The 12,268-nt window shown below is 40.8% G+C and overlaps 1 protein-coding gene across 1 annotated transcript; it reads right to left on the reverse strand.

Annotated features, from left to right (window-relative positions):
• Positions 1-744: 744 nt before the first annotated feature.
• LOC145439075 (RISC-loading complex subunit TARBP2-like) lies at positions 745-7,670 on the reverse strand. Its single transcript, XM_080316542.1, has 7 exons — positions 7,331-7,670; positions 6,828-7,029; positions 4,514-4,608; positions 4,336-4,453; positions 3,505-3,611; positions 3,271-3,433; positions 745-1,372 (listed from the first exon to the last, which is right to left on the reverse strand). The coding sequence occupies exons 1-7, from the start codon at positions 7,385-7,387 to the stop codon at positions 1,221-1,223; spliced, it is 894 nt and encodes a 297-aa protein (XP_080172668.1). The 5' UTR covers positions 7,388-7,670; the 3' UTR covers positions 745-1,220.
• Positions 7,671-12,268: the final 4,598 nt, after the last annotated feature.

Here is a 12,268-nt window from a genome sequence, read left to right on the forward strand (position 1 = left end):
ACCCAAAAACTATATTTAAGTCAAGTACTCCGAAAAATAGGACTTCGTTACTGACCGCGTTTCGGACCTGATGTGTGGAACATCCCGCCGGCCATCCGACAGTCGACGAGCATGTCCACATTCAAGACGAAATACAAGCAATTACTATCAAATAAATACAGTCCATCCTCAAGATTACCGGATCACGACTGACGTATCGATCTCGCTTCCCATGACATGCCGCCCTATTCTCGCTTTCTTTTTCAATCCTGTCCTCTTTAATTTCATTCAGTGTGCATGCCTCCTCTTTACATCGCCTAGGCCAAGGTGGGTGTCTGATTCCATAGACAAATCCAAGTCGCTTCGACATCTTCCTGTCTATTCATTGTATCGCATTTTTTGTGGTGTATTGAACTGATAAAATTGCTAATAAACCAATGATGATGATGATTTCGATAAAGCCAACCTGGTATGAAGGCAAATGACCCCTATGTTTACCTTATCATTCGCTTGGAATTGCACTTCGGGATATTTTTACACCCGCTTCCGGGCATATACGATACCCGCTCATGAGATGTGTGCGATTTTAGAGTACTCTATAGTGCGATCATAACAGTTGTCGCAGACTTCCAGACAGCTATTCATTTCTCTCTACTGCCACCATCCCGCGCTCTAGAGGTCGCTTGTAATGAATATAATAATGGGTTTGCTAACTGGTGGTTACCTGCCCGGTGCCCACGTATTCGACCTGGCACTAAAAAAACGAACACTCGTGCATTTTATTGGTGAATGATTACCGATTACTCCTGCCGAGTATTTAACCAACAAACCTCATCATCGCGGGTTATAATACTTTCTTCGCACAACGGGGCGAACCATGACTTCGACAGTCCGTTATGCATCAGTATCTGAAACATGTCTCAAACAATGGCATGTCTGCAAAAAACGACTAGAGCATGCTGCGAGCATCGCCACAGACCGCAAGTTACGAAACACAATATATCACCAGGTAGCCAAACCCATTTTGGCGACAGTCGCAGGCCTGATTTTGCAGTCTTATGGAAGGCACAAATACGCATAGTTAAGCCTCGGCACAGGCTACCCCATTGGCACACATACGCAAAGTATCCATGCCTCGGCATCAACCAAACCAGTCACGTCCTCCATATTCCCTAGTCCGCCCACGGAACCGCAGCATATCGCTTGTCCTAACTATCACGACAGCCTTCACTTGTCACCCCTCACGCCGCAAACACTTTCAACATCGTGATGGCGTGGGCGGCAGCGGACGATCGACACTTCTCCACTTCGGAACCTACGCCGTGTGCGCACAACGCCGGCTGCGTCGACAAGAGAAGAAGGCACTGAAATTCCCCGTCCAGAGTCGCCGTGCCTGTAAAACGAAAGTACGATGCAGAGAGGCCAAAGGAAATCAAAGTTGCCACCGATATCAACCAGCAGAAGTGCTACCGGTACTGCAAATTTTTGCATTTATACTAACAGTAAGGCAGGGTCAAGCAGTTTCCAATAACAGATGACAAGTTCGTGATGTATTAAAATTAAAGGTCGACCGATTATCGAGATGGCCGATTATCGAGGCCGATATTTTATATTTTAAAAAAATTGAAAATATTGGAAATTCAATCTTCAATGCCCCGTGTTCCCAATCTCAAGAACTTGACGACGCAACGGATAATATATGACAGATTTACCATTGTAGGACGAGTTTAATTTGGTGAGCATGAAGAGAAACTTTGCTTCCTGCATTACAATCTTAATTTTCTGGACTGATCTGCAATCCTGTATCATGTTTTGATTTTCGGGTTATCCCAAATCTCAAGGAATGTTCACAATTAAGCAATAATTCTTTTCAATTTCAGTTTTCTCGTTTGTTGTTCAGCTTTCTGTGGCATGAACAAGTGCCATCTTGCCTAATAAATAATATTTTTGTCGAAATTGTTCTCTGCTCCTTCCATATTAATATCGGCCTATGATATCGGTTATCGGCCTTGTGAGTGTCGAAATATCGGTATCGGCCTGTGAAAATCAATATCGGTCGACCTCTAATCAAAATAAGCTGTTTCAAGAAGAGCGAATGACCTATATAATTACAAATATCGTCCAGTGACCTGATAACAAATAGTACTACAAACAGACGTAATCTCAAGTTTCTCATGCTTACGTGCGGTATATCTACCAGAATTTGTGAAAGAACTCACTCGGCAAAAGTCATGCAGTTACTTGTATAAAATCCCTTCTACAAAATTGAATTAGCGATTTGAATATAGAAACTCGTGAAGCAAAATAACTAGGGCAAGTTTTTTTACAGCTTCCAACAGCTTCCTAGATACTCAGAATCTATGTACTATGATGTTTTAAGCTGTTTCGAGGAATTTTATTGTGCAACTTTTCCTATGTTTCATGTTAATTTTTACTGCAACTTCTATCGAGTATTGCGCGAAATGTAAAGGAATGATTTAAAATACAAGCTATAAACTATTTCTAGTATGGCTCTATTCTTTTTGATTTGCAAATCTTAAACTGTTAATCGAAAGGTTTCGGTGTATAACCTATCTCATACATTAATAATTTTATAGGAATTGTAAATGCAAATCGAGGCAGCGCACTTGAGCAAAACGGACATATTACCGAGCCGCTCGGGTGCCAGCCGAGTTAAAGGCATAAATTTCTACCAGTAAAGTAGCGATTTGTAAGACATGTCAAAACTAATCTGAGTATACCTAGCAAATTAAATGCCTTGAGAAGTGGAAAAGATGTAGTTTTGATCTGTAGATTCAGTAAAGATGTTGCATACTTTTAGTAGCCAAGTGGCTGTTGGTACTTTCAGATTGCAAGATGACACGGCTAATGACACCACGAAGGGGTGAAATTTCTTGAAATATATCAAGGTACCATGATACAGGGTCTATTTAGCATGGTCATTAAGACAGTTTCGCGCTCGGATTAAGTGATGCAAACTTATCCAAGACTTATACACTCCTTCACAAATTCCAAAATGTAAGTGCTTTAAAACTGTTGAGTAGAAGTGGAAGTGGCCTAAAACCACTTAAGTAGTACAAGTAGTTGGGATTTACTTGAGTAGGCCTAATAGAAAAATGTAGAGGTACTTCGTTACCAACACCATCAGAGGTAATCAAAGGTTTTTCTGTAACTTTAATCTGATAAAGTAGGAATGCTTTAAAAGATGCATTCAAAAGCTAATGCACGGTAGCAAGTCAAAAAAAATATCCAAAAACATTGCATTTATTTGAAACTAGGAAGCCGACATACCGATATCGTGATACTCGACAGAAAAATTTGCCTTTTCCGCAATCTTTTGAAGATCATCGCAAGGATCGCCAGGCAAGTCGCCCGCCTTGTCGTAGTTCGGAATCTCCTCAATCTTTTCGCCTTCGCAGTCGAACAGGATATCAAACGACACCTGTTTTCCTTTCTGTGCCGAAAATCGCACTATCGTTAGCATCTTAACAACAACTCACTGTAGACAACAACAAGTCTACTCACATTTTCAAGGTCGAGTAATGGTTCTTCGTCTGGTGGCAGTGATTGAATTTTGGAGTACATTTTCAGAGCTGCGTTACGTTTTGCGTGTTTCTTGGCGGTGCCATTACCTGTTGAAACGGAAGTACTAACAACTAACAAGTACAAGAGTGTAAAATGTTACAAAGTTCCAATCACTGAATGCAGTTTATCATCCATGTTATACTCACAGCAACTATGACAATGGGGGCTCTACATTGAATCCAAGGACCACCGTCCGACATCCTAGATCAGTAGTTCCCAACATGGGCAATATCGCCCCCCAGTGGACAATTTTAAGAAACAAAGGAGCAAAAATACCAAAGGGGGCGAAAATGTTAGAATGTCCAGTGAGCTGCGGTATATTTAACTAAAACGGCTAAAAAATGCACGTGAAGACGGCTTATTCTGCATATGACATGAAAGTTGTCAAAAAAAAAGGTCAACTCATCGGAAAGTAGATCGGAAAGGGGTTTTCCTAGCACCTACTAAGAAAAAATGACCTTTATTTTAGTCAATTCACCAGCGATCAGAGTTAGGTGAATATATTTCCTGTATGCATGTCCGTTTTTTCGGAACCGTAAATATTGGGGATGGGGGGGCGAAAATTTGTGTCGAGCCTGAGAAGGGGGCGATGAGTCAAAAAAGGTTGGGAACCACTGCCCTAGATACCAACGCACATTTGTGTATCCTACATCACAGCCAAAAGGTATTGCGTCTCCATTCTCACAATCCCAACAAATCAATCAGACCCAACATACTAGCTGGACTCTATAAAATATTGTAATGAGAGAAATCTTTCAACCAAGCACTCACCAAATTCCTTGTAGGACTCGACGGCACAGCACATTATAAATTCTTTCTTGTGTGCAGGACCAGACTCGCCATACAAAGTGTATGTAGGCAGACGCCACCCACGCGCTACAACTAGCTCCTGCAAAAAGACACTTCATTTGGCACAGAAGCGGCAAAATTACAGATTATCGTAACATACCTGCAGCATTCCGACAGGGTTTGTACTGTCCGATTCCTGGACAGGAGGTAATTTAACCGGTACGGGCTCGGGCACTGGTACTTCCTCGGGCAGAACTGAATGCGCAAATATATTATTATACAGGGAATGGATTTACCAGCAGTATATAGGCTATTGGCAAATGAATTTTCTAGAACTATATAGGCCTACACAGCTGGTTATGAACATAAGTGTAGACGCAATAATTGGTTCAATTACTGAATACTTGTAAAGATGTAGTTGTGACAAATTGTATATTCAACTGTCGGTTATTCTTCCCAAGCGACTGTGGTGAAAGACAATTTGGGGAAAAATCAGACATTTTTCATGGTTGCCACGGCAATTTACAACAGTGCAAAATTATGTTACTTTCACACCTTGGTTGCTTACACACCTTACTTACTTGAAAATATGGTTGGCGGTACTAAACTTGAGTATTGCTTTCACAACTACATTCATTGCAGTAAAGAATTTATTAACTCGAAGACTTTTCGTGTGCCCCTTATCGAGAGTTAACGGCACAATAATAAGCATACAGAGAGAGATTCAAACGAAAACCAAAAAGGCAAAGTATGACGTAATAATACAATAATAAAAAATTAACGCTAGACAAAGTCAGCTGTTCCGGTAGTCATAACAAGAGACGAGAGAAAATCAAATTATGCTATAATACACGGAGGACAACACACAAACAAATAGCGGTATATATTAATGGGAAATTTTGAGATTATATAGAAACTCTTTCTGTCGACATAAATCCGGATTGGTCAATTTTATTATGGTTGACTCCAAGACAGACAGATGGAAGGCAGATCTGCATTTAGCAATCACAGAGAACATACTGTCATTGTAATGACTGGCACACACCGGGTAGTTCATTAAATGTTGACCAATTGCAGAGTTGAACGCTGAGACCTGGTTATAGGAAGCAGAGTCAACGGCTTCCTTACACCGACGAACAAGTGCAGATCGATCGATAGGCTTGTTCACTGACCTAATCGATTAAGGCACATGTTGGTTCACTCGTTCAGCCAACCGCAAAGATGTGCGACCCACATACCGACTATCACAGTGGCATTGGAATTTATATACAATATTACTTGTTTGTAAAGCAGGGAGCACATCCTTGCGAGTTTGAGGCATGAGCGGCCTAGTCATGAACACCACTCCGGTATTTAGCATAAAATAGCACGATTGCACTGATGACCGGATTTGATTAGAAAAGCCGACTGACACTGACCCAAGCCAAGGGAGATGTATGTATACAGGGCATTTGTCTGGTCCATGAATTCGCGGCTGTTTGAATTGCGACATTTTCTTTGTGATGGCAGATTCAATTACGTAGTCTGGATATCCATTGTCAATCAACATGGATTTGATTTTATCAATTTCCGCCACGAGCCAAACATCAGAGCATATCATTAGCGCACAGTGAACTAATGACGAAATCAAATTTAATTTCCGTCGTTTAGGGCAAAATGAGTCCCAGCGAATATAGTGACCGGTAAACGTTGGTTTCCTATATACTGAAGTAATGAAACCGAGGTTGCTCTTTTCCACCAATACGTCGAGAAAGGCGAGTGAGCCGTCAGACTCTTTTTCAATGGTGAAGTTTAGCGACTCTTGCAAGTTGTTTAGAGAGGCTAAGAAAACATTGCAATCGTCTTCACTGTCGAAAATTGCGAATGTGTCATCAACATATCTAACATACATGCGCGGTTTGATTACATTTAAGAAAAGTTTGCTTTCTTGGAAACCAACAAATATATTTGCCAAGCTAGGCCCAAGGGGTGACCCCATTGCCAAACCATCTATTTGGAGATACATGTTGTTGTTGAAGCTAAATTCAACCGAACGGGTGGCAGTTTCAAGTAGCTCAATGAAGACATTACGCGGAAAAGGAGGTGGATGTAATGAACTATTATTATACAGCGCATCGGCACAGATATTGAATGTTTCGCTCAAGGGGACATTAGTAAAGAGACTGGTGATATCGAAGGAGCTAAGGAATGAGTTCGAGGTATTTATATCAAAGTTTCTGATGTTGTCAACGAAGGTGAATGAATCAATAACGCAATTTGAAGAGTAGAGTTTACGCACAGGTTCGATTACCGTATTCAGCCATTTGGCCAAACAATGTTGCGCAGAGCCGACCATCGATAATATCGGGCGAAGCGGTGCGTTGCTCTTATGAACTTTCGGCAGTCCATACATGCGAGGTCTTTGTGAGCCAGATGGCCTCACCATCTCGTACACTTCTTCTTACTTAGTGTCCACTTGCAACGTAAGATTATACCTTCAGATGATGATAACTCTGCTCGAAGCACACTTAGGACGGCTTCTGCGGAGTTATGTTTCGCCGATTTCTTGCTTCCCCCTTGACCTCGACAAACTACATCTCCCACCGTACATCGGAATACAAATTGTGGCTGATGGGCACGGCCTTCCTGTGCCATCAAATCATACTGTGGAGTTTTTCCAATTCTTTGACATATCTCCTGTAGAATCAAACATCCCATGATTGCAGATCAAGACTAATTCATATTTGCAGTTGGCCCTTGGCCTGAATTACTATTTAGGCTAAAGCTAGTTGTGCTTGTATGACTGAGTGGTGGATGCATCACATAATTTTATACATAGGTCTAAAATATGGCAGCAGTTCTCCCTGTGTCAATACCAGTACGTAACGAGCTCAACCACTGCCATCTCCAACTTCAAGGTGTTTCGTTGGCTGGCGCGGCATAGATAGGCCAAGGCTTCGAGTCAGTTTCATTGGAGATTGAATTATTGTTAGCTTACCTGCAAGGAAGAAATTGGAGTCTTCGATGGTGATGAACCGCCAGCTTCGGGATCCATTGTTCAATTCAATGAATGACGTACACCCGTGACTGCATTAACACATCTATACTTAGTGAGCTAGTAGGATACTTCGCAAAACAAAATGAGAATGAATTTCAACCACAGTTTGCAGGAAAATCTAGAACTCTAGATAGACTGCATGATCGTTCCGATAGCCTAATTAAACAGTAAACCGTCTCCATGCTCTCTTCGCTGTTTGTGAAAACCTATTACCTGCCTGCATGCTGCATGCCTCTTCTTTACTTCGCCTAGGCTAAGGTGGATCTTAAAGGATACTCCAAGTTGCTTCGACACCTTCCTACCTTTTCATAGTATCGCAGTCTTGTGATGTTTTGAAATGATGAAAATATTAATAGAATCACAGTGGTCTATTTAGCTATGCGTACCGCGATTTACAGCAACAACTGTTCTGCGTGATTGACCTCAGTCTCCATGAGCTTCTACGGTTCAGTGAAGGAGTTTTATAGCATAACATGCGCCTTTCATTCTACCATAGAGAGAGATATGATATTCTTTCTCGCCTGCACCATCGAGATGCTTTGGCGACGGAGTTGCGATACGGCCCCATGAGGTCATCTAGTCTGCGCCCCCGTTTTTTTTTTCTCCTCCATGCTATCCGTGATTGCTGAGCGCCTAGCAGAATAGCTGCGGATACCATTTTTCGAGTCTTTGGTATGACCCGGCCGGGGATCGAACCCACGACCTACCGCTCGAGAAGCCGGACGCATAACCATTACACTATCTCGCTATGATTCTACTTTAGCACTATATAATTATAGATAACTAACCTACGGATGGATGCGCAACACGTGATTCACGGTCGAGTGATGCTACAGGCGCAGATTTGTTGTCGCTTCATATCATGAAACGGAAAGGAAGGAAGGAAAGAACGTAGTTTATTTTTGTCCTTGATGTTTTTGCGGCATATACACCGACTCATGATAGACATACACACGATCTACGCATATGCATACCATGAGTGCATGATGTGCATATGCCGCCGGTCAAGAAACTGCAGATATAGCCTTTACGGCTTTCTAAGTCATGCACCACCCCTCCATGCTACCCCAGTAATGCATGAGCGCCAAGCTGGGAAGCCATGGATACCAGTGTTACTAATCAGGTCTTTGGTCTCACCCGGCCGGGGATCGAACCCACGACCTAACAATCAAGAAGCAGGACGCCTAACCATCTATCTTGTCGGTAAGGTAATGGCTAATCCCATAGATGATGACCCGAGCGCTCAAATTGAATAAAGTTGATCTTATTTGAAAGCTACAGTCGCGCTGATTCTGATAATATACATTAAACTCTGATCAGGGCAATGGAACCCCTCGAAATACCCCTCAAAGTAATGGTCCTTGCGTGGTTGCGATTGTTCAGAACAATGCCGATTTTCAGACTTTGAAGGCTATTTCGGGGTGGTTCCATTGCCTTGATGAAAATATAATGTACATTATCAGAATCAGAATCAGTATATTTATTATATGATCAGTTCAACAGTCAACACACCACAGTATTGAGATGGAATGAAAAGATAGATAGGAATTTTTGAAATAGTCTTTCGATCAAACACCGACATTGGCCTATAATGATAAAACAAGGCCATGTGTTTTGCCCAGAGGTGGTCAGTAACGAAGTACTTCTACTTTTTCGAAGTACTCAAGTAGTTTCCTTCTACTCCTGGTACTTACTCAAGTAGATCTGATTTTCGCTACTTCTACTTCGCAATATTTTGTGATCTACTTACTTACTTTTCGCTGTTTTCAGTTTGTCAAGTAGAAGTAGTTCAATCCTTCAATCAGGAAGATAGCCTGAGGAATTTAGGGATTGTTTCACTGAGTATCAATTTTTAATTTTCATAAAATTGAGTAAAGCTCAGAATTATCGTCGCGCTTCGCACGTAGTGGGTATGGAGTAGCCAGTATAATATCACGATAGTGTCGTTCACACCACATTGTCGCCCTTCGCCCATATGAAATATTTCATCACAGTATATATGGCTCATCATAACGTTTGAAACTGATGTTTCGCGATCTAGCATTTACTTATCATATCGTAATCTAGCATTTCATGGCGTGTCCCAATTTGGAAATGTGAACTCTGACTTTTTAGATTTAGAAGTAGTATTTATTTCACTTTCAATTCCCAGTATCATATACTTTGAGTTCTAATTAATATCAGCTCTTTTGTCTGGATAACTTACATGTTGAAGAATAAAAGCAAGTGTAGTGATGCCTTTAATTTCCGGAAATAAAGCTACACAATGTGGCATTTTTACGGTCCACCATGTTTTTTATTAATAAGTTTTTAATTAATAAGTGTTTACACCGTATCCTATACAGCTTCTCCGTATTGCGACTAAACTTCAGGCCTTATAATATGGGGGAGGGCGCCATACCATGATATTTTCTAAAACGTGCTGGTCTAGAAAACAGAGGATTAGTATCCCATTTCCATATCAATACCATCATTTTCATTCCGTTATGCGAGCGAATGCTTATGCTGTCGATAATTGGATACCTTCTGGTATGCATCAATATGAATCAAGCTCGGCATCTTTCGCATAGCTCAATTTGCACCTTCTGACAATCCATGTGGACGAATAACGATCGTTTTCACAACTACTTAATTACTTGAGTAGATTTAAAGTCAGTCAATTCTACTTCTACTTGAAGTAGTTTTAGGTTGCTTATGGAAGAAGTACTTCTACTCGTACTTGAGTAGATTTCATCGTCGCTACTTCTACTTCTACTTGAGTAGCTTTCTAGACTGCTTTGACCACCTCTGATTTTGCCTCATGTCTGCATCCTACAAAAACGCACGCAGCGTTGTATTTGACGACATAGGCCCATATAGTTTTTATCCTTCAACCACTTCATAGTTTCAAGAACTTTATACCAACCAGCACCTACTACCAGCTAAAACCTACTTCATGCCAACGATATTGTTTGTGATGTTCATAATATAATACATTTTACATGTATATATAGCCTACCATTGGTGTGGTTATATTACTAATAATATCGAATCCCACATTGAATACTAATTCGCACACTGGTTATAGTTTTGTTTCATGGGTGCCATATACAATGATGGTCCTATTTGATAATAGCTATCAAACAGATTTGCATCTGTGCATCAAATAGAAATATATAGCTCTATATTCCAGAAAGAATGAAATACACATCATGTTTTGATGCCTGCCCCCATTTATGTGCATCACCACCAGCGTCCACGGCAGTTTGGGCGTATATTTGAAACACACGTGATCATAATCAGCGGTTCTGTTAAATCATCTCAAGACACTCACTGTACGATGCAGTTCACTAGACACCGTGGCGAGGTGGCGTAGGGGTATAATCCACAGGTGCAACACCAGCGGGTTCGAGTCCGACCGCTATCTAAGTGTTGGAAGTTTCGCTAGACTCCTCATGACCAAGTGATTGGCATGAGCGGTGTCTTATAAAAGCCTAGAAATGGGCCGTGCAACAAGTCGGTATAAGTACGGAATCAAAAATAAAGTATAACAGCCTGGTGTAAAATGACCAATGTAGTCGAAACACCATGAAATATCTAAGAACAAACAAGCACGTGACACCATGCCTGCGCTGTAATCAACGAGGTAGGATGATGTCAAAACGACCTAGTACGGTCGTTCAAGCCAACCAAATACCCACATTGACCTAAATATCTGATATAACGATGTTTTTCAGATGCTGTTCCTTGCTCATTTCAATCATACTTCACAGGGCGTTTCTTTATTTTTGAGACAGCGTGTTTTAAACTATTACCATTTCAAAAAATGATTTTTATTTTTATTTTCAAAAGTGGAATAAGTAATTAATAGGGCAAGATTTTGTTGCAATCAAATCCGCTGAAAGTTACATTTATTTTTCACAAAAGTTGCAGTAAAAATTTGCATTAATGACAAATTCCTTGAAATTATTAGGGTATGAGAACTCGAATCGATCCGTATGCACTGTAGCACTGTATGCACGGTAGAAAACCCAGTGTTGAGGACTTCAACAAAATCTATAGCCTGAAAAATTGACCCAGTGAAAAGATAATTTTCGGCGGTCTAGCTTGATGAGTGTATTTCAAATCATACAGGACCTCAAATTTAAACGATAGTGAAACAATCAAGCGATTCATTGACATAAAGTGCCAAATATTTCCAGTAAATAGTAAGTAGCATGAAAAATCGAAAAAACTTGAAAAAAGTCGCAAAAAGTTGCATGAAAAATAGAATTTGTAGAAAGTAGCATTAAAAAAATAGACAAAATTTGCAAAAATTTGCAATATAAGATTCCTCCTAACAACGCCTTCAGGGGTAATAAACATTTTTTAAACATGCTTGTTTTAGAACAGACCTGCGCAATGTGTGGCCCGCAGTCTAAATGCGGCCCGCGACGCGATTCTGAGTGACCCACGAAAAGTATCCTGGAATTTAGAATATAAAACCTACTTTTGAATACTGATATGCGAACTAAAACCATAGACTCTATAAACTGAGCCGACGAATGCGTTTACTTTGAAGAATGCTTTTTCATGTTTATCTGTGTACGGTAGGCTACGTACACAGTTTGTCTGTTTCTGATATTCATGATGTTTGTCGACCACTATGGTCATTTACACCAGGCCAGTTTCTTCATTTTCATTCCGACTTGTGGCACGGCCCACTTCTCGGCTTTTATAAGACACCGCTTACACTTACACGGATGAGATCTGAGATGGCGAGGAGCCTAGATAAACCTTCAACACTTGTGCTGGAATTCTGGAGTCAGTTCTGCATGTTTATAACAGCTGATTAGTGATTATTTATTTGTTCGTGGCATTTGTTGAGGCTCATAATAAGCAAACAATTCTGTTTCTAAG

This window comes from Botryllus schlosseri, chromosome 5, assembly GCF_051294905.1.
Source record: "Botryllus schlosseri isolate E-star chromosome 5, Bs_hap1, whole genome shotgun sequence".
Taxonomy (NCBI): domain Eukaryota; kingdom Metazoa; phylum Chordata; class Ascidiacea; order Stolidobranchia; family Styelidae; genus Botryllus; species Botryllus schlosseri.